The sequence below is a fragment of the Mandrillus leucophaeus genome, unplaced genomic scaffold (assembly GCF_000951045.1).
Source record: "Mandrillus leucophaeus isolate KB7577 unplaced genomic scaffold, Mleu.le_1.0 Scaffold214, whole genome shotgun sequence".
In the NCBI taxonomy this organism is placed as follows: domain Eukaryota; kingdom Metazoa; phylum Chordata; class Mammalia; order Primates; family Cercopithecidae; genus Mandrillus; species Mandrillus leucophaeus.
Genome location: NW_012102188.1, coordinates 2,057,041 through 2,080,277, shown reverse-complemented (window position 1 = coordinate 2,080,277; position 23,237 = coordinate 2,057,041). Strand labels below are relative to the sequence as shown.

At 39.1% G+C, this 23,237-nt stretch overlaps 1 protein-coding gene across 3 annotated transcripts in view; it reads right to left on the bottom strand.

The window, feature by feature from the left end:
* Positions 1-753: 753 nt before the first annotated feature.
* The window catches only part of NPHP1 (nephronophthisis 1 (juvenile)), a 69,827-nt gene continuing 47,343 nt past the window's right edge, over positions 754-23,237 (bottom strand). For all 3 annotated transcript variants that reach the window (XM_011980532.1, XM_011980533.1, XM_011980534.1), the window contains 8 exons: positions 21,450-21,560; positions 20,275-20,357; positions 18,010-18,086; positions 17,059-17,158; positions 8,952-9,064; positions 6,457-6,530; positions 2,908-2,952; positions 754-1,342 (listed from right to left, as the gene is read on the bottom strand). In XM_011980532.1, coding sequence (XP_011835922.1) covers positions 1,070-1,342; positions 2,908-2,952; positions 6,457-6,530; positions 8,952-9,064; positions 17,059-17,158; positions 18,010-18,086; positions 20,275-20,357; positions 21,450-21,560 — 876 coding nt within the window. In that variant the 3' untranslated portion in view covers positions 754-1,069. The remainder of the gene's footprint in view (positions 1,343-2,907; positions 2,953-6,456; positions 6,531-8,951; positions 9,065-17,058; positions 17,159-18,009; positions 18,087-20,274; positions 20,358-21,449; positions 21,561-23,237) is intronic.

Below are 23,237 nucleotides of genomic sequence, written 5' to 3'. Positions count from 1 at the left end.
ATGCCATCAAAAGAAAGTACCTCGAATGGGATTCTAATTATTTAGGTTAAACTCTTTCTCCTATTTTATTTTCATATGGAATTCTAAAAGGTTTGCACTGACGAGGCAGAACATCTTAGGCTGTAGAAGATTATACACGGTATCTTTACTTGGAATATTAGCTATGCCACTTATTAGCTGTGACCTTAGGCAAATTACTTCACCTATTTGGCCTTCAGTAGTAATAAAAAAAAAAAAAAAAAAAAAAAAAAAGTACCCATCTCCTATAGCAGGTGTGAGGATTAACCAGGTTAATGAGAAATGCTCAGGCACACAGTAGGTGCTCAATTAACGCAGGCTGTTACTATTTATCACTAAAAGGAAAGGCTTGGGACATTTTACCAGCAGTCACAAGTTTATCTGAAATGCAACAAAACCTGAGTACCTTATCCTTCTTCTCTGAAAGGGTGAATCAACTCCAGTCTCCAGTGCCCGAAAGTCTGTTTTTGTTCTTCTGACAGAGCACTTATTTTCTTGATTTGAAAAGGCAAAAGCGATTCTGCTTTTGTACTTAATTAGGGTAAATCACATTCAAGTATCCGACTGAATTAAATGATACAACTTTCTCAAATGGATCACTTTAACTTCCTCTTCATTGAACAAGATACATTTTATTAACACTCATAAATTTAAATATTTTGGATACTAGACCCTTATCAGTTAGATGATTTGCAAATATCTTTTCCCATTCTGTGGGTTGTTTTTTTCACTTTCTTGAATAATCATAAATTTAGTTTTTGACAAAATCTTGCTTTTATAGAAATCTATACCATTAACTTGAGTAGCTGTTTTTGAAAAAATATTGTTTAAATTTAGATATAACAGTATTCCTTATAAAAATTTATTTTATGGTTTTAAAAAATATTTAAATTATTGCATAAGCATTTCTTTAAAAATATGGTCCGTAGAAAGAAAAGAGTAAAACCTCAGTTGTAAAGTGACAGTGATTTTTGGTTCCATCATTTTATTCACGTAATCGTGGAGGATCCATCTGATTCCGTGGGAAGCTGAGGGCTAGAGGCTGCCACCATCACACTGCATTCTTTCTCATTTCACCCAAGAAGTCATAGGTCTGCTCTGAAAGGTCAAAAGGTTCATGAATTCCGTCTGGCGACAGCAGAGCTTGGAGGGCACCCTGGTTTTCTTGGTTTTGCTTAAGGAAGTCAGTGATAACTTTCCATCGTGCAGTCTCAGACTCCTCTTCTGCCCACCTGAATGGGGGCAGGCGTGTGGAGTGGAGAAGTGGCAGCACGCAGTCATGGTAAACCAGGAGAAACGTGGACTTCAGGAACTCTTTGTCTCTCTGGGAAAACACCACCCCCACAAATAACATGGTTATTTTTAAATTGTTAAAGTCTATGAACTCTATTAACTAAAAGCCACCTAAGAGGTAGGATGGAGGGTGCCATTAGTGCCTGGCAGGTATGGGCTCTGAGCCAGCTGCTCGGGCAGGACATGGCGCTTCAGAAGTGGAAGCGCGCAAGAGTTACACAGAGTCCAGCGGAGCAGTTCTCCCTGAGAGCCTCTACGTGGCTCCACGAGACCAGGGTGTCTCCTAAGCTCCATGGAGGGTGTCTCAACATTCTGTCAAGGTGCTGCAGTCTAATTTTGGTGACGCCAGTGTGGTGACAGGTAAATATAACTAAAACAATGCCAAGTCAGCTGTGCCTACTTACTGACAGCATATCAGAGAGAACTGTCATGTTATCTAAGAGAATTGTAGCCAGTGTTCTGCATGGGATCCAGAGTTGTTGGCTTATTACCAGCAATGCCTGGGATGAAGGTTGAGGGGTCCTTTGGTGATGAGGATGTCAGACCCTTCCCCGAGAAGAATGGTACAATAGCTGTACCCATGTCAACCCCCGATGCCCACAGGCCATGGTGGGAATCTCAGAGAGCACAGCAAGCTGAGGGCAGAGCTGTCCACAGGCAGCAGAGTCTACACAAAGATATCATCCATTCCACCACACATGTCCACATGAGGGCAATGTCTACAGGCCCAAGGCTGCTGTACTAGAATAGCACTAAGCCTGACAGTTTTGGCAAAGTCACATGTATGTAGATGGTACTGATCAAATGGAGGCTGAAATAAGGATACAATGTATAAACTGTTTCCCAATTTTTAGGGTTTCCAGCTCATTTGTTATTTCATTTTCCTTGTAGATAATGAATACTTTAGATTGGGATTGGTAAAGTATAGACTGTGGGCCAAATGTGGCCTGCCACCTCTTTTCATAAATAAAGTTTTATAGGAAAACACTCATATTTGGTCATTTACATATTGTCTGTGGCTGCTTTTGTGTTACAACACCAGAGCTGAGTAGTGTGACAGAGACTATAAGACCTGAAAGGCCAAAAAGATTTTCCATCTGGCCCTTCCCATTTGCCAAATCCTGGATGAGAGCAGTCAAACCACTACTCACGGATTAAAGCAAGTTCAGATTGGTAATTACCATGATTTTATAGCAATGTAAGCAGGAGCAATGCATTGTTTTCAATATATGGTACAGCTCAGGCCATTTTTTTTCCTTCTCTCTACCTGATACAGGCTTTGAGAGGTAGAGAAGTTTTTTAAAATAAAAGAAATTTCATATACAATTGAGAGACTTTGGCTTAGAAACTTCCCCTTTATTTAAATAAAACTCAGTAATCCGAAATGGCTGTCCTGAACAAGTGCTCCTTCTCACATTAGTTAACGACCATGCATAACCCTTTTGGAATGTGTTTTTGCAGCCATAATGAAACAGTTTCCCTGGTTAAGAGGGATTGTGACTATGGCTACTTTTGCTAAAAAAGAGACATTATTCGAATGGGCAAGCAAACACCAGGTGCTGCAAATATGAAGTTCAGTGTGGAAAATCATATTACCTTCTCTGATCTTTTTAACATACTTTCTTTTTCAGCCCATGAGCTCTAAAGAGCAAACAGAGATATTATATTAGTCCAAGTAGTAATAAGTCCTCACAACACTTCTGCAACTTTACTCTGTAAATAAACTTATGGACAGGGTTAAAAATGCTGTACAGATTCTACACAAGCAAGAAGTGAATCTGTAATCAGGCATCTATTGCAAACGACCCAGCACCAGAATGACTAGGAAGATGTATCTGTGAAAGCTGATGTAGAAACCCATAATTATAAATCAAAACTAACTTGAGAATAGAATAAGTGAAACACTAACACATTCACGCAAACTATACAAACACAGCACCTGAATAATAAAATAGTATTAAGCTTTCCAAGTAAGACAGTAATGAAAATAGAAAACATTGCCAAATACCAAACTTTTCTAAAATTATCTCTGTCATGATGATGACAATGGTCAGAATGAGGCAGATTGAAGTACAATTTTGTAAGTAAATATTTCTAATCTGTCCACAAGGCTTCACAGAAACTTCCTTAAATAAATAAAAACCCCAGAGTTAAATTAGTCCCACAAAAGTATGAATTTAAGACTTTCACTGTGCCAGTTCCTGGCAAACTGAACGCGTGGGTGGAACATGACCAGTCTCACGACTGCCTGTTCCAGGGTCTGGGTTCTGTGCATGTCGGTAGATATCCTCCTGTTGGCACCTGATATCATAGGTAACCTGAAAGCATCAGACCTTTCTCGGCAGGGAGGCCCTGGGATGAATATAACATATGGCACCAATAAGGAGATTCTCCATAAAATAAATGATGCATTGACAGAGCGTTTCTCGGCAGGAGATAACAGACTATGCCACTCATGAGAACATTTTGGAATGTTCATACCTATTACCACGTGAGGGGACTATGGTCCTCCACCCTATTAACCGCTGTGCCTATGGGTCCTTAAGAGTTTGAAGAGGACCCTTACAGAACCAGAGTGTTTTACTAAACAGGCCAAGTGTCATTCTTATTATTATTAAAATGTCATCCACAAACTGAACTGTGCTAGGTAAGTAAACACTAGGAGGCTCACATGCTGTACATTTTAAATTTTATTAGGTTGGTGCAAAAGTAATTGTGGTTTTTGCTACTACTTTTATGGCAAAAACCGCAGTTCTTTTGCGCCAACCTAATAATATGGCTTAACGTGAATATCACTTAGCAAATTTGGACTTAGTGTTTGGTAAAATTTGTCTGTTTTTGTTAGTTACATGTCAATGTCCTACCTTATTTTTCATGAAGCCACCAGCAAACAGTAGGATGTTTCACTTAGAGTTACTCATCTGGGAATAGTAAACATGTTACGGGACACTATTACCTCACCAAGATCCACTTCCTTTCTTCTGGAAAAAGAAGACTATACCTCCTTTGAAGTTAAATGGACTGTATGACTGGTTTTGGCCAACGCAATCTGAGCAGAAGTGGCCCAGGCCCCTTTGGAGCAAAGGCGGTAAAAGCCCAAGAACAACTCTCCATTCTTCCTCTTCTGAAGGAAAACTGGCAACAGAGGTAGCTACTTGTTCCAGATGGTGCTGTGAGACAGCGGAGGCTCCACCAGCTTGTACCCTTGGGTGACTGTGGAGCAGCGTCTTCCACTGATCCATGCTGGATACATACCATGGGTGGGAAATAAAACTGTGCTAACCACCACAGCACAGCCGAGCTTCTCCTAAGTAACACACTATGCCATGGAGAGAAGGCGGCTCATGAGTGTAGAAACCACCACTTTCTTTTTCAAAATTATCATTATACAAATAACTCAATGTGAAAAAATTAAGAAAATGTAGATAAAATAATCCAAGATCCAGAGGTATTCACTGATACCTCTCTGGAATATATTCTTTCAAATCTTTTCACAGGCAGGTATATAAATATATATATATATATATATTTATACTTATTATGGCTCAAATGGGGTCTTTTCACTAAATAACATGTGCACAACTTTACCCACGTGCCTTCAAGCAGCCTGTGGCGCATTCCGGGTGCACCCAGAGCTGACCTGCAGGGACAGCACTGACTGGTTCACCGCTGAGCTCCATGGCTGGCCAGGTCACTGCACGTCTCTGAGCTGTCTGCTCATCAGGGAAATTCAGATTTTAGACTAGATTGGGGTTCCTAAGGTTCTTCCTAAGAACAAGGTGCAGATTCCTGACTGTTACACACCTAGGGAAATATTCCTGTGGCCAGCACAGTGCCTTATATTAATACATAGTGGGCTCTTGTGAAATCTTTGTTGAATGAATCAGTGTATATATATGTTCTGTATAATGAATAATTATTATGAAACTAGTGACTTTACAGAAGAAAGAGAAATTCTGCATTATCTAGCTATAGTGCTAGATGAACCTATCTAAAATTACAGGAGATCATATGCACCATGAACATTTTCTTAAACATCTCTGTTGAAAATTGTCATTATTACTATTGACAACCCCCACCCAGCCAAGCTAGCATATGAATTGGTTTCAAAGTCTAATAAGAATCTTTGGAGATGACTGAGCCCTCCTTCCATTTCTGCTGTCAGGCCCATATGGCCTCTTTTTTAGCAGCAGGAGTCACCCCCTAATATGCTCACTTCCCTCCTGCATATGTTCTGCCTCTTTGCACTTGGCAGAGTTTGCCTAAAGAAGAAACCTTCCAGGGTTACCCACCACCTACCACCGCCCGCAGCCCCACACCGACACTCAGGCTTACCTTGCCCATCTACCAACCACTCCCTTACTTGCATCTGACATGCCAAGCTGGACTATCAGCTCTATTCCTTCCTGCCTCAAATATCTGCTCATGCTAACCCTTCCACCTGCAATGTCTTCACCCCCATCTCAGCAGGTCAAAATCCTCTTGGCCCTGGCCTTTATTAGGTTCTCTCATTCAGGACCTCTCTAATGAAACGTAATTTGGATCCTTCTTTGCTGCCTTCTTTAAATCTTCAAGGTCCTGGGTTATACCTCCCCCATGGCACTTGTGATGTTACCTGTGTATCTGCCTTGCATGCATACAGCTCTTCTACTTGTTGACCCTGATGTATTAGGCTAAACCATATGAAACTGCCACTTAGAGAGGCCAAAAATGGCTGAAAATTGGAGATTTCATGTGATTTAACACCCAACAGTTATTTCAGACAGCAACAGCACACATGGAATTAAATTAAAGATGATGTGCATGCCCTGATTCTCCCCCGGAAATTCAACTGATTTATCTTACAGACCATTTTGGATTTTTGCTCTTAGGACACAATCAGTCAAGGAAAAAATGGGCATAAGATTACAATAGTGTACACAGCAGGCACTCCATCTGCTACCTGGGTCAGGGAAGGCAGCCCTTGGGAATTCATGCTAAGATGGGAAAGATGAGGACTGAGTTAACTAGACAATGGACAGGGATTGGGAGACATCATCCTAGTAACAAAAAAAGGGCCTAGACCAGATGACAGAACTGATTAACACAGAGTGTGTAACTGCCTCCATAAGCTAGCAGGTTTCCATTGCAATGCATGCTACCCACCCTGAGGGCATCCATCACGTCAGGCTGCTCCAAGAGCAAGGGGAAGGTGGCCAGCATGGGATGGCTAATTAAATCTGAAATGCAAAATAACAGAAAGAATTTTATGCAAACTTCACTCAATGGATTTTATTGCAATAGACACAAAAATATTCAGATGAAAATTATTGTGCCAAATGATTTCTTGATAACACATCCTACATACTTTGACTTCTATGAGAGCTCAAAGCTGTCTCTTCAACCATCATTTGCCCCTATACCCATATCCTGGTGAGTTCCTGTACCAAATTAATGGAGCTTTTAGAGTGAGGGCAAGGAGGCTCTGAACAGAATAAGACTAGAAAATTTTGTTCTGTGTTTTTCTTCAACTTCTCTTTCTTCCTTATGGCTGTGGCATGGTAAAAGGAATCTTCCTCTTAGAGGTAGCCCTGCTCTTGGGAGACTGAGCAGAAACCAAGAAGCATTGGGGGAAAGGAGGCAGAGGGACTGCTGCTCAGGTCTGATTCCAGTCCACCAGGGCTCAGGGAAGGACACAAACTTGTGTCTGGAGCCGGCAAACAGTGGTAGGTGAAATTGGAAGAATTAAGAATTGAGGATTCTGGCCATATGACCAAACACAGCAGGGGAGAATACTGACATTTCACAGTAGATAATGGCACATGAAAATTCTGAGAAAAAAAGCACACCAGGAAAGACATGTCTTAGTCTGTTTGCGCTACTGTAGTGGAATACTTGAGACTGGGTAACATAAACAAAGGAAAATTATTTCTCAAAGTTCTGGAGGCTGGGAAATCCAAGATCAAGGTAATGGCATTTAGTGTCCGGTAAGGGGCATCTTACAACATCCTCCAGAGGGGAGGAACACTGTGTCATCATGTGGCTGAAGGCGAAACAGTAAGCGAGACAAATTCCCTTGTCAAGCTCTTCTGTAAGAGTCTCTAATCCCATTCATAAGGCAACAGCCCTCATGGCCTATCACCACTCAAAGGCCCCACTTTTCAATACCATTACATGGGTAACATATGAATCTTAGATGAGACACATTGAAACCAGAGCAGACACTTTTGAAATGGCAAGGGCAAGGTATTCTATAATCTGGTGTCCTCAGTAGAGAAAAATTCATTCTTTAGATATTATTAGGATATTTTATTCTAATGATTAAATTCAAACGAAGTCAACAATTCTGAGTAAACTTCTTACCTATTGGGAAAACTAACAAGCCTTATCCTCTTTAAGAAGTCATATCATTCATGAAGTTTCTCAAGAGTCATCAAAATGAATTCAAAGGCAATGGTGATTAAAAGGCTTACCTGTCCTCACCCTTAGAGTTATAATGATTCCTTGGGAACTTTCTGTGCTTCTCTGCCTTTGAGTTCTACTTCTACCTATATATCCAGGTGATAAGTCCCTGGGAGAGGACTTCTACCTATGAATGTTATTTGTCCACAAGTGCTAAGCCTCTCACTCACTCTGCTCCATCCATACTGGCCTGCCTCAATTTCAAGCCCTCCAACACATGCATGTCTTCTTTCCTTGGGTCTTCAGACATGCTGGCCACTCTACCCAGAAAGAATCCTTCCCCACACACTTCCCTCATAGGTCTAATTCCTCTCTCACATCTTTTGTTAAATATTACTCACTCAAAGAAGCCTTTCCTTGCCCTACACATTAATCAAGTCTTCCCAGTGCATGCTCTCGTTGCATATTTTCCTTCACAGCATTTACTTCAAAAAGGTGGCATGGATTATTCATGTAATTATGTGTTTGAGGTTTGGGACGCCTATGCCTGTCTCATTCACCACTGGGCCTAGCATAATATCTGGCACATACCAGGTACTCAGTACATATCTGGTTACTGATTTACTTAATTGAAAGAAGAGCCAATAAAATTAAACCGTTTTTCTTTTTGGAGGCAATTATTATAACACATGCATTTCTCTTTGTAGGTTCAATCATGTATGGCAACTCATTGATTTTTAAAATTATTTTTTAACATTTTACTTGGTAAAAATTTCAAACGTACAAAAAAGTTTCAAGAATAAAGACAGTACATAGGACACCCAAATACTCCGTATCTGGATTCACCAATTTAAACTAATCCATTTGATACTTACACTTCATGCACTAAGGACCAGCTATTTTGGTTGAGTTTGGTTTCTCTTCAAAATGATGATGCGCACACAAAACACATGGGAAAAAACAGATTACTCAGAGACATTAAAGGAAAATATGCCTATATCTGACTCGGGATCTCAAAACTCTAGAATTTGAAATGTGAAAATGCATATGTTTGAAAGAACTGAATATGTGTTGAATTCACAAAGCTCAATGCTTTGGATCCGAGGATGTCCCATAAGTAACGTATTAACATCAATGCTGTTCTAAATATTTTATTCCAAAAGTCACAATCAGAAACAGAAGATACAAGATGGTATAGGTTACATTTACTCAGAGCATGAAGCATCACTGCACAAAAGGAAACGGCAAAGCCCACTTACCAGTACTTTGCAAGCTCATCCTGTCTTTCAGGAGCACATCTCCAAGAATTTGTCGATAAAATATCAACAAGTGAACAGAACACATACTTCCAATTAATGTTTCCGGCAGTAGACTATTAAAGAAGAAAAAAATGTATTCATCAGACATTCCCCTACAATCCAACCTATAATGTTTTGATGTATATTACTTTAATAAACAGTCCCAAATTTTGCTTCATTACTGGAACACATTTTTAACTATTTAAAGAAAAATTTCTACTACAAGTAGGCCACATTATATTTCAGATAACTTTTTTTATTTGTTTACACTTTCAAGTCTCAACTCTGCGTTGCCATTTTTGTGCTTCCATGTTAGCATATATACTGATGTTAAATGTCAAATAAAAAAGGGAAGCCACTAATTATATGTTTTGGAAAGAAGGGGACTAGTCAGTCACAAGCTTAAACAAGAGCATGTGGCTGCCATGCCTGATTTGGCGAATGCAGACGAAATACAAATTCAGGCTGTTCACAGTACTGGGTGGAACATGGGAGGGTGTGACAGACCTGGAATAAGTCCTGACTTTGTCACTTCTTAGCTATGTGACTTTAAATTAATTAATTAATCTCCTTGTGCTTTGGTTTCCTCATTTATTGGATACCAATAGTAATACTTGCATTTCAGAAGGTTACTAAAGGGATTAAAATGAGGTAAGTGTGGGCTGGGCACGGTGGCTCACACCTGTAATCCTAACACTTTGGGAGGCCGAGATGGGTGAATCACTTGAGGTCAGAAGTTCGAGACCAGCCTGGCCAACATGGTGAAACCACATCTCTGCTGAAAATACAAAAATTAGCCAGGTGTGGTGGTGGGCACCTGTAATCTCAGCTACTCAGAGGCTAAGGCAGAAGAATCCCTTGAACCTGGGAGGTGGAAGTTGCCATGAGTCGAGATCGTGCCACTGCACTCCAGCCTGGGTGACACAGCAAGACTCTGTCTCAAAACAACAACAACAACAAATGAAGTAAGTACAGAGTGCTTAATGTAGTGTCTGGTATATAGTAAGGGCTAAAAAATAGAAAATAATTCAATATTGAAGTTAAATTGGTATCAGTTTAAAATAGATTGCTATAACCTTAGGATGTTATATGTAATACCAAGTTAAGTTGGTATTAGTTTAAAATAGATTGTTATAACTTTAGGATGTTATATGTAATACCATAGTAACCACAAAGAAAATAGCTATAGAATATTTTCCAATGGAAAGTAAAAGGGAATCAAAATTTGTCACTATGAAAAATCAAACACAAAGGAAATCGGTGAGGGAGGAAATTAAGAACAAAAAAAGCTATAAGATAAGAAGGAAATGAGTAATAAAATGGCAAAAGTAAGTCCTTCTCTATTAGTAATCACTTTAAATGTAAATAAATTAGACTCCTCAATCAAAAGATATAGATTGGCAGGATGCACTAAAAAAGCAAGATTTAATTATATGCTATCTATAAGAGACTCACTTTAGACTTAGGACACTCATGGGTAGAAAGTGAAAGAACAGAAAAAAAATATTTCATGTAAATAGCAACCAAAAGAGAACATGTTTAGCCATACTACTATCAGACAAAATAGACTCCAAGCCCCCAAAAAAGTTACAAGAGACAAAGATATTGTACAATCATAAAAGAGTCAATTCAGAATATACAACAATTATAAACATATATGCACCAAACATCAGTGCTCCTAAATATATGAAGCAAACACTGACAGAATTGAAGGGAGCAATACACAGATCTATAATAATAGAGAAGATTTAAATATCCTACTTTTGATAAGGTATAGAACAATGAAACAGAGAATCAATTACACTGTAGACTAATTGGATCTAGCCGACATTTACAAAACCCTCTACCCAGCAACAGCAGAATATACATTTTTCTCAAGTGCACATGAGATAATTCTCCAGGAAAGACCATATGTTGAGTCACAAAGTAAGTCTTAATAAATTTAAAAAGATTGAAATCATACAAAGTATCTTTTTTCAATCATAATGAAATGAAACTAGAAATCAAAAGCAGAAGGAAAACTGGAAAACACATAAATATGTGGAAATTAAACACACTCAAACAACCAATGGCTCAAAGAAGAAATCTCAAGAGAAACTAGAAAATTTCTTGAGAAATGAAATGAAAACACAACATATCAAAACATAAGATATAGTGAAAATAGTCCTAAGAGGGAAATTTATAGATATAAATACTTACATTAAAAAAGAAGGAAGAGCGCAAGTCACCAACCTAACTTTATGCCCTAAGGAACCAGAAGAATAAAACTAGCAGAAGGAAAGAAATAATAAAGATTAGGTCAGAGACAGACAAAATAAAGAATAGAAAAACAATAGAGAAAAATCAATGAACGCAAGAGTCTGTTCTTTGAAAAGATGAACAAAACTGACAAACCTTTAATGAGAATGACTAAGGAAGAAAGACTCAACTAAAATCAGAAATGAAAGAGGGGATATTACTATTGATTTTATAGAAATAAAAAATGTGTAAGAGAGTACTATAAATAGTTGCATGCCAACAAGCTGGATAACCTAAATGAAATAGGCAAATTTCTAGAAACACACAACCTAATAAGGCTGAATCACAAAGAAAGAGAAAATCTCAATAATAAGTAAGGAGATTGAATCAGTAAAAAAAAAAAAATCTCCTGATAAAGAAAAGCCCAGCATCAGATGGCTTCAATGGAAAATTCTACCAAACCTTTAAAGAAGAATTAACACCAATTTTCCTCAAACTTTTCCAAACAACTGAAGAGTAATAAACACTATCAAACTCATTATGAGGTCAGAATTACACTGGTAAAAAAGCCAACAATACTACAAGAAAAAACAAAACAAAAAACTACAGGCCAATATTCCCGAATGTTGATGCAAAATCCTCAACAAAATAGTAGCGAAGTGAATTCAACAGCACATTAAAAAGCTTGTACACCATGACTAAGTCAAATTTATTAATGAAATGCATCTTCTATCAAAAAGGAAGATGTCTTTGGGCTGAGAAAAACCACCAAAGATTTAAAAAGAGATCTTTTTGTAAATTAATCCTTTATCTTAATTCCTAAGATTATATTTTTAGAAGAGAAAATCATCACAGAGGTAATAATCAGTCTTCCAGCCTGCTGGAAGAGAACAGAATGAATGTAACCACTGTTCTGAGGTAAGAGCAATGGATTCCACAAGTAATTAAGTTTCATGGAATTAAAGAGGTATCCTTGACCACTCTTTAAATCCTGAATTTCTAGAAACATCTGAAAATATAATACAGGTTCTCTTAGCACAGTTATACTGATATACAGCATTTGATACATAAAGTCAGAAACTGTCTTTTTCCAACCCGGCTAAATTCTGATCCTGTACACATTTGACCTACATTTTAAAGACTGGAGGCAGGAGACCACTTCAGCTGCCTCAGTGTCACCACATGCTTTCTCAGGGATCAGGCTGTGATTCTGGGTTGTTCCAGGACCATGGACATGTTCATGAGCAGGGAGCAGAACAACCTTAGTTCATGAACAACATGTTCATGCTCTGCCCGTTGGTCCACGGTCCCACCGCACAGTGTTTCAGCTGCATGCCCAGCTCAGGGCTCATGATGAAGAACAGCCATGGTTTTGCCAGGGAAAGGGGTGGGAACTTCCTTCCTTCTGCTTAGCCCTCTCCTTTTCTGGTAGACCTGCCTGCTTTGCCTGGCAGGCATTGGTCCACCCAGTGTGGGCACTCCTTTCCTTCCGGCACCTTCTCACAACATGAAGCAACGCTGCTTGCCCTTTATTAGATTTTCTTTAGGGAAAGCATCTGATTTTCCCAAACTTAAGATGACTAGAAAGTTCTAGGCTGCTAAAGGTTAGCTGAATTAAGCAAGTAAAAATATCCTTCCTCCTGAATTCACATGTAGACCAGCAAATTCTGGTGGCAAATTTCAATGAACACAATGAATGGGCCTCAAGCATTCAAGCAACTAACATTATTACCTTATTTATTTTTAGCAACAATACAAGGAAAGTAAAAGAGAAAAAAAGATGGAATTCGTCAAAAAAAAAAAAAGGATAATGAATTTATAGCAAATTTACACACACACACACACGCAACCTACTTCTACAGATCAGGGTTTCTTGATATTCAGAACTCATGCACTGGAAATCTGAAGTCAAATTCAGGGCTTTCCTTCCTCAGGGGTTTATACACATGCCTTTGTTCAAATCACATCAAGTTCAACCCTTTCGAAAAACAGCTCCAAAAGACAAATCTTGGTGAAACTGAAGCATCTATTTGCTCTCTTTTTCTTATGTTGACAAGGTCACCATGATCACAACTGACTCTACAAAACAAGAGAGTTTTGTAGACACTGCCAAGACCCGTGAGCAGGACTCTGGTGCCATTGGTCTACACTGAATAATTCACATTTTCACAGGATTCCTGATATCCAAAAGATACACATGTGTAGGACTGCTGGCTGAGTCAAAGAGGGCAGTGTAAAGGCAAACAGCAAGGGCACTGGGTAAAAATGGGCACTAATGCAAACTCTAACTAGGCTTTCTGCCCTTGGCCTTGTCTCCATTGTCTTATGTCCTTTGACATCATGGAAAGAGCCCTTGTCCTTTCTCCTTTGAGCAGCGAAGTTTGCATATACAAAGGTGAAATTTGCAAAGAAGGGAGGGTGAAGGTGGAGGTGGGGCGGGCCTTTGAAGGAGAGGAGGAGAAGGACTATTGGTGTCATTACCTGTCTTGTTCTCCCATCCACTGAAGGTTTCAGGTCAGGGGAAGAGAGGATGCTGAAATGGATCAGTCTTGCCTCAGTCTCCACCTCCAGGGTGCTCAGGCTCAGTGATGTCCAAAAGGGCACAGGCTGGTGCCTGGCCTCTTACCTTGAACCCACAGCACAGCCCCACCCCGCCCCCCGACTATGAAACCAAGGCCCAGGGCCTCTGGTTTCACTGTCCATGAGCTGGTTTCTGTGCAAGCCAGCCTGGAGTTGCACCAGCAGTGTGTCCCAACTCACGTTTGAAATTCCCAGGAGTATATATTTTGGGGTCATGCAAAGTGAAGAGGCAATTTCAAGCCAGCACTCAAGTCTCTCTGTGGAAGAGCACACACCAAGATGAGGCAGAGGGAGACCAGGGACAGGTGGAGGCTGTGCAGAGGTCCTGAAGAGTATACTTTTACACTAGCAGGGAGACCTCTGCATTGAAATTATTTCACAAACATTTTTCGGGTGCCTATTCTGTACTGTAATGAAACAAATGACGCAGTCCTGAGGTATGGAGGACAAGGACACAGGACCTTTAAGAACCCAGCATACAGAAGAGCATTCACTGCTTAAGAAGAAGGGGCTGCCTTGCTAACTTCTGCACCACACAGTCCAACTTGATCTTGAGGTCATACAAAGTATCGGAAAACCAGTATTTGGGGCCAAAGAAACACTATTAAGAGCTATACTTGAAAGACATGCATGGGAGTGCTTCCGGACTCTTGGAAGCTTATTAACAAGATGAGTAGTGGTGAGGCCAAAGATGCAGGAAGAATGGGGCCAAACAAGATTTGGCTTTTCTTTCACAAAGACTACTACTGTGCTGCTTTCTCTCTAATCTTGAAAAATAACAATTTTCCAAGGAAAGACTGGCCAAAAAAGAAGATTTACAGGCTCTATGAACATCCAAGGGGGAAAAAAGCTAAGAGAGTAAATACTACCCACAAACACATTATTAATGGCTATTGAAAGATTGAACTGTTAACACTACAATTATAAAATAAATTTCAGTAGTAGTGGTAAGAACAAGGGATATTTAAGCTAAGACTATGATCTGGAATGAGAAAAACCATTCAGAGGAGCATGCCAAGTCTTCACTGACTTCCCTACTTCTTAATAATCTGTGAGCGATGAGCAGGTCATGGTGGGACAGTTCAACTGCAACAGTCTCTGTCCCATGCCATGCTCTTCCTTCCCCCTCTTGTCCTCGTGCCTCCTCTGTGGAGCTCCTTTCCTCTGCATCTTCCCAGTCCTTCAAAGGTGATTTCAAATGTCCTGATTTTACCAGCTACACATCTTCATTTGAACAAATTTTATGATATAGCACCATCTACCTGGCTTTATATTTACATGTATCTATATATAAGACAATTATAGTAGTAAATAATTATAGCTAACACTATTGTGTTAGTTACTATGTGCCACACACTGTAAATACTGGCTAAGTGTTTTATATGTTTTCTTTCCATTAAACCTCACTACAGCTTTATGGGGTTGATATTATATGTCCATTTTAAAGATATAGACATTAAGACCCTGACAGAGATGTTAAATGACTAGTCTAGGAGGGTACTGAGTGAGAAACTGATAGATCTGAGATTTTATTAGTTTACAAACTCCCTGAGGAAACATGTAAATTTAAAACACCATGAGAAACCACTACTCTCATTCATTAGAATGGCCAAAACAGAAAAACTGATCATATCAAGTGCTGTCAAGAACATGGAGTAACTGGAACTCTCATACATTGCTAATGAGAGTGCAAAGTGGTACAGTCATTTTGAAAACAGTTTGGTAGTTTCTTATAAAGTTAAACTCCATACGTCCCAGTAATCTCACTCCTTGGCATTTATACCCATGACAGATGAAGACATATATCCACATGCAGAAAATCTGTATACAAATGTTTAAAGCAGCTTTATTTATAATTGCCCAAACCTAGAAACAACCCAAATGCCCATCAACTTGTGAATGAATAAACACATTGTAGTATATCTATCAAAGGGAATTCAGATGCTCCTCAACTTATGCTGGGTTATGTCCCCAGACACCCATCATAAATTGAAAATATCATAAGTTGAAAATAATATCGTAAGTTGAAAATGCATTTAATACACCTAGCCTTTTCTATTTTTTTTTTTTTTTTTTTTGAGTCAGGGTCTCACTCTGTTGCCCAGGCTGGGGTGCAGTGGCACCATCACAGCTCACTGCAGCCTCAACCTCTTGGGCTCAAGCAATCCTCCCACCTAAACTTCCCAAGTAGCTGGGACTACAGGTGTGCATCACCATACCCAGCTAATTTTTTTGTTGTTGTTGGTACAGATGGTGTCTTGCCATGTTGCCCAGGCTAGTCTTGAACTCTTGGCCTCAAGCAATTCTACCATCTTGGCCTTCCAAAATGCTGCAATTATAGGTGTGAGCCACCATGCCCAGCCTACAACTAGCCTATTGAACATCAGAGCTTAGATAGACCTACCTTAAACATGCTCATAACACATTAACCTACAGTTGGGCAAAATCATCTAATACAAAGCCTATTTTGTAATAAAGTATAAATATCCCATGTAATTCATTGAATCTGTACTGAAATATAGCGTCTACTGAATGGGTTTTGCTTTTGCACCATGGTAAATTTGAAAAATCTTGAGTAAGTCAGGGACAGTCTGTACTATTTAGAACAAAAAGGAACAAACTACTGGCACATGCAATGGCATGGGTAAGTCTGAAATGCACTAGGCTAAGTGAAAGAAGCCAGACTCAAAAGGCTCCCGAGTGTTATGATTCCATTTGCATGACATTCTGGACAAAGCAAAACTGCTGGGAAAGAAAACAGGTGTGACTGCCTGAGGCTGGGGCTACAGAGCTGACTACAAAGGGGCATGAGATAACTTTTTAGAGTGAGGGAAAGTTCTCTATCTTGACTGTAGTGGTAATCACAGGACAGTATACATTTGTCAAAACACAAAGAACTATAAACTAAAAAGAGTAAATTTTGCTGCATGTAAATTATATCTCAATAAACCTGACATTAAAAAAAGTTCCCTGAGGGTAGAATCATGCATTGGTAAGCCCCATTTAGTCAAGTCTTCCTATTTACTAGTGAGCTGAAATGACAGATTGGGTTAGAAGAGCTAACTAGTAAATAGAAGAGTAAGCTAATTTCAGCTTTGTAACCCATTTCCCTTCTGACCTTTGGAGAACTGAAGAGGACAAAACTATTATAACAATAGATGGCTAAATAGGAGGAGAAGCCAAAAGCAGAGATGGTCTCCAAATGCTGAATGATCCCAAATTCACTGCACAGGTAAAAGCAGGTACTAACCTTAATACATTTCTCGATCTTCTGTTCAAGGATCTCAGTTTCACTAGAAGTTGAGGCTGCCTTCTCATTGCCATCATCTGGTAGAAAACACTGCCATGTGCTTTTAAGAAAAATCAAAAATAACTCATGAAACTTTAAGTACTTGAGACAGTGAGTATAATAAAACAAGTATTTCATGAAAATATACCACCCAGTAGTACTGAATTGAATGAAAGGCAAGAGTCACCCATATACCCTAAATGAGCTGAGAGACCTCCCTAAGGGCACAGGATTGTTTGCCAAACCAGATGAGTTACAGCATTACTGCTGCCAGATTACAAAGGAAAACAGCATATCTGACTCCAGGCAGAACCAACTGCATCCCAGACCCCAAACTCCTTTCTGTTCCAAGAAGGCAGGAATAGCATTGTGGGGGCAGTGGAGGTGGCGTGTCCTGAATCACCAAACAAGTAGAGGGGTGGCTGAGGAGTGGAAATGGAATTCCAAATCTGCCAGGCTCTGAGCCCCATGAGGCAATGGCCATATCAGTCTTGCTCTTCATTCTCCCATTATCTAGCACAGTGCCTGGTTAATGAACATAGTAAAAGATGCTCAATATTTCTAGAGGGCAATTTGGCATGCATATTAGTGTTTCAAATGTCTGCATCCTTTGACCTAGCAATAGGCAGTCTCTGTATTAGTCACAAGTATCAGTTCAGTGGTCAGTGAGAAGGAACTAATGCATTAGTTCTCATTCTTCATGATTTCATTCTTCATGATTTCTTAGAGTCTCATATGCGTTACCAAGAAAATAAGCACTTAAAAATGATTAAAATTTTTATATGAAATGACATATTTTTAAAAGAGTGAATCCAAGTAAAAAACGCTATGCTTATTAGAATGTAGCTACCTCTCTGATGTTTCTATTTGTTTAATCTTTAAGAAAAGGAAGACAACGCAGGACAGCCATACCTCTTCTGGATACTGAAGGGTCCACGTCAACACCTTTTTCATAAGGAGTACCACCATTCAAGAAAAGCTCGTAAGTTCTATAAAAGAATAACATACAATGACAGATAGAAGCTGTGGACATTTCGAAAACACTGGAGTCAGTAGTTAAATATTTTTTAGCACTAATATACTCACAGACATTTCATTTATGCCTCATTGGTAAATGAAAAGAATAATTGTTGATCCCTCCATGAGGTACTATTTGGGCTAATGAACAGTCTTTCTTCCTAATTATAAGCTGTAGAAAATTATCTTTCCTAACTATGCACTGTAGAAAATACATTTTTCCTTGAAAATGAGAAAAATTAATTCAAGTCATTAAAGTGTTCAGACCTTAATGATTTATGTTAATGACAAGTGATTGTTTTTTAATGTATTTTTCAAATGTGTTGAATCATTATTTGAAATGAGGCCATTATGAACTTATATTATTTTTAAAATATAAAAGTAATACGTAGATTGTTATAAAAAGTTTGAATGGCAGAGGAGTGATAAGTAAAAAGTGAAAAAATCCCTCCCCATGCCTTCTTCTCTAGTTTGGTTAATCTCCTGCCCTATCTTTTTCTATGAAAATGCAAACAAATGTATAAACACGGTGAACTTCAAAACTAACATATGCTTCAAAACTAACATACTACATGCTTTTCTTTTGAAGTCACATACTAAGTGTAGCAAGAAGAAGGTAAAAGAGCCCTTTAATTGTACGGCACCACCTTCTCAATTCTGCTCCTCAGAGGTAACTTCTGGGAACAGTTTTGCTTTGTTTTGTTTTTGCTTTTTTTTAGGCAGAATCTCGCTCTGTCACCCAGGCTAGAGCGCAGTGGCATGAAAACTGCTCACTGCAGTCTCGACCTCTTGGACTCAAGTAATCCTCCCAGCTCGCCTCCTGAGTAGCTGGGATTACAGGCGTGTGCCACCATGCTTGGCTAATTTTTTTATATTTGTAGAGACAGGGTCTCACCATGTTGCCCAGGCTGGTCTCTAACTCCTAGGCTCAGGTGATCCTCCCGCCAAGGCCTCCCAAAGTGCTGAGACTGTAATCATTGTGAGTCACCTCACCTGGCCCACAGATAGTTTTTAATGAACAAAAGTGGAGTCGCAGTATTCAAAATATTCTGCAACTTTTTCCATATACTAATACACTGAAAATGTGTCTATATTAATACACAGAGCTCTACCTCATTTAAAAAAATAGCTGTGACTTCACTTTCAGAAAGATGGAATAGATATACAATTCCTTATTTCTTCCACTAAGCACAACTAAAAACCCTGAGCATATTAAAAGACAAAAACAAAAAAAGCAAATAACAATCACAAGAAACCTGGCACCCCGGGTAATGCACCCTCCAGGATGATGTCAAAGGACTTGTAGAGTCAAGACTACTACCTCTGCCCAATGGCAAGGAGGCCACATAAGGTGCATTATCTAAATTAATCCTCACAACAAGCCTTTGGAGTAGGAATTATTACAGTCTTTCAGATTAAAGATGGGTGAAATTCAGACTTGGAAATGTTAAGAAATCCACCTACAGTTACACGGGTAGAGCTGGGACTGGAGCCCAAAATTTTATAATCCAAATTTGGGATCTTAATCACCATCCTACTGCCTGCCCATTTGTGTCCCTTCTTGAATTTCTTGTTTATATCCTAGATTTAGATCTTTCTTTTCCTCCATTTTAAAATATGGATTATCTTTTTCTCATTCATTTTTGAGAGTTCCTTTTATATTAGGGATAATGGTCTTCTAACTCTTCTGTACATATTGCAGTATTTACTTCCAGTCTGCCTTTTGATCTTAAAGTTTAAATCATTTACCATGGTTGCCACTATGATTTCAGTGTCCCACCTACAGAGGAAGCGTGGAGACTCACAGAGGACCTCTGGACTCTGGACTTAACTTCCCCCCTTTTTGAAGACAACTAGGCTCTGTTTTCGGCATGGTGAAATGTGTTAATACCATAGGAAATTACTGAAAGAATATTCCCAGCAGACAGCTAGTGCAACCATCTTTTAAACTACCTCTTCTCTAGGAGTCATTTCCTCCTCCTTAGGATGAGATTGTGCATGCTGTTTTCATACACTGCCCAAACAACACTCAAGTCAACATTAAAGGTCCTCTCCCCAAAAGTTATTGGCATGCTCACAGAACAAACCTGAGGCATCTAGAGTCTAAAAAACGAATTGTTACAGAAGTATTCATTCGTTAGGAATATATAGCCAACTTACTTTGCTGGAATAGGAACTCCACTGGCATCAAAAAGTTTAAGAAACACCCAGCCACAACTTAACTCTCCTCTTTCTCCAGTTGACTAGAAAATAAGACAAGTATATGAAATTTAAGGTCTGAACTCGTCAAATTTATAAGCACATACCAAGTCCTTTTAAAGAAACAAAATAAGTATTCACCTTTAGAACTAAAAAGTTCTTTACAAGAAAACAAAATGAAACATAGCAGAGTCCCATTTTGCCTGCGGGTCAGATATTAAAGGCAGTATATCAAGTGACAATCATATTTTGTCAAAATTGCTCACGAAAATCCCTTAAACCAATGATGTGACAACTGTTGCCACTGTCTCTTGACTGATATAAGCATTTTGTGGAGTGATCTCAAATCACATCAGTACTACATGGGATTATGAACCTTTGTTTCACTGACAGAATGCAGATATTAATCATTCAAGGGCTTTTCTGCTTGGAATTTTACCCCCACCGTCAGTTGCTAGAGGCCCCCAAGGCTTTCTTTGGGGGGTCTGCTCCTTTCCCCAGTCCTACCCCCTCCACAATACATATGGATGAATTTGCCTTAAACAAATGAATGGACAGTGTAATACCATTAATGTAACATCTCTATAATGCTCTCTGGGTTACCATGAGGTCAAGTACCTATACTATACCTATCAAGCTATTATTAGTATGTGGAAACATTTCATTGCTAGCACAGAGCTGCACCCACTGGTTCAGTAGTTTATATGACATAAGTTAACCCAAATTCCTGGTGTTCACTTTATAAAAGTCACTACTCTGCCAAGTCCCTTAATTAGAAACCTTAGTTACAAGGCTAAGTATACTCTGCTCCTGGAGGACAGAGGTGAACCATGGGACTGGGATGCCAGTGAGCATCTTTTATCACTTTCTGCAAAGTCCCATCCTTTTTGAATTTTTATTATTTAAAAGCACTGGAGTTCACTCAAGCTGTAAATGTGAATAAATACTCTTTTATTTTAAATGCTATGAAAACAAATCAGCACACATAAAATTAGAATCACTAGCATTCTCATTCCTCAAAGGATTAAAATTCTATTACACATAAAGACCCCAAGGATTTCCTTGTCAATAGGTACATTTTTTAACCTTCCCTTTTAACTGATACATTAGAGTGCCTTATCTTTCAACAGACATACATTGCGAATATAAGAAATTCCAAGTTCAAATAATATTCCAACATCTGGAGATGCAGAATTGGACCTGATAAAGCAATCACCATCAAGCAAACACGGCAAGATGCGACTAACCTGAAATGATAAAGAAATTACAGTTATTGATTAAAAATAAAAAATGGGAGGAAGGGGGTTTGACATGGTTTGAATAAATGTCCCCACCAAATTTCATGTTGACTTGTAATCACAATGTTGACGGTGAGGTCTGGTGGGAGGTGTTTGGGTCACGGGGGCAGATCCCTCATGGTTTGGTACTGTCCTCACCATAGTGAGTTTGTTCTCAGGAGATCAGTTTTTTTAAGTGTGTGGCACCTCCTTCCTCCTTCTTGCTCCTGCACTGTCACATGAGATGCCTCCTCCCCCTTCACCTTCTGCCATGATTGGAAGCTTCCTGAGGCCTCCCTAGAAGCTGAGCAGATGCCTGCGCCATGCTTCCTGTACAGTCTGCAGAACCATGAGCCAATTAAACCTCTTTTCTTTATAAATTAACCAGCGTGAGGCATTTCTTTATAGCAATGCAAGAACGGCTTAACACAGGGTTTCAGCCCTATTTGTTAGTAAATAATTTATGCCTTTGCATTATAATAAAAGTCTTTTAAGAAAACAAAAAGCAGATGGACTGAATTCATCTGCGCCAATTATTATAAATTTTAAAAATTTAACTTCTCTTTTAAAGGGAAAATACCTTTACCTTCACTTATCCTTTGCTTAGAGTAGAGGCTAATAGTACTGTGCCTAGGTCTCCAGAGGTGTTACAAATAATAGTTTATAGACATTATAAGATATTCATATCAACCACTGTTCTTTGTAAACGGAACAAAAATTCAAGACTTAATACACATATTTGCTCAACTTTCCTGATGTGTGCCTTCTGAATTTTCATTTGTCTTCTCTTTTGCTTATTCAATTCCCTTTCCCCAGACAACCGTATCCCTCCCTTCTTGCCTGTAAAATCTATCCATCCTTCAAGATTTAGTTTCTCTTCTAGAAAACTTTCCCTGAGCCAAAGGACTAGAATTAACTTTACCCTCCTGTGTGTTTCCAAAGCACCTGGAGCTCCAAAACCATTACAATCTGCCTGAGTAGTAGTTACCAACAGTACTCACCCCACACAGCTACCCTGATTAAATAATGTACATAAGAGCCTGGCACAGGGCCTAGCACACAGTTAGGGTTCCAAAAATAGACGGTATTGTTTTTCTTCATGTATGTATTTTCCGCTACTAATTTTGCTGGAATAAGAACTCCACAGGCATGAAAATGTTTCCACATGCCTAGGAAAAAATGCTTGCACGTAATAGATATTTAATTTCATTCAACAGAATAACACATACGCCCAACAGTTCTTCTTTCTACCCCAGGAAAAATATTTAAAAATTCTACCCTAAATACTTCACATACACAGAGATGCAATAACAGAATTGTGATGTACTGTGCCAAAAGAGAAGCTGTGCTTCTCACCGGAGGAAGGGTGCTAAGAAGATCAAGATGGAATTTTAGGAGGTGTGCTCTCAACAAGTGTGGACAGGCATAGCACACAATTGAGGTGGCTGGCCTCATCCACACCCTGAGTCCTCTCACTGGACCTCCATCTTGCCTTAAGATCTTTTGATGCAATAAGAGGGAAGGTAACTAAGGGTTTTTAGGATGCAGTTATACAAGGGAGTTAGCTGTGGGAAGGAAGTAAATACTGAATTAATGAGACCTTGGAGGTAGACGAAAGTATGTAAAATAAAATATAGACAATTGATA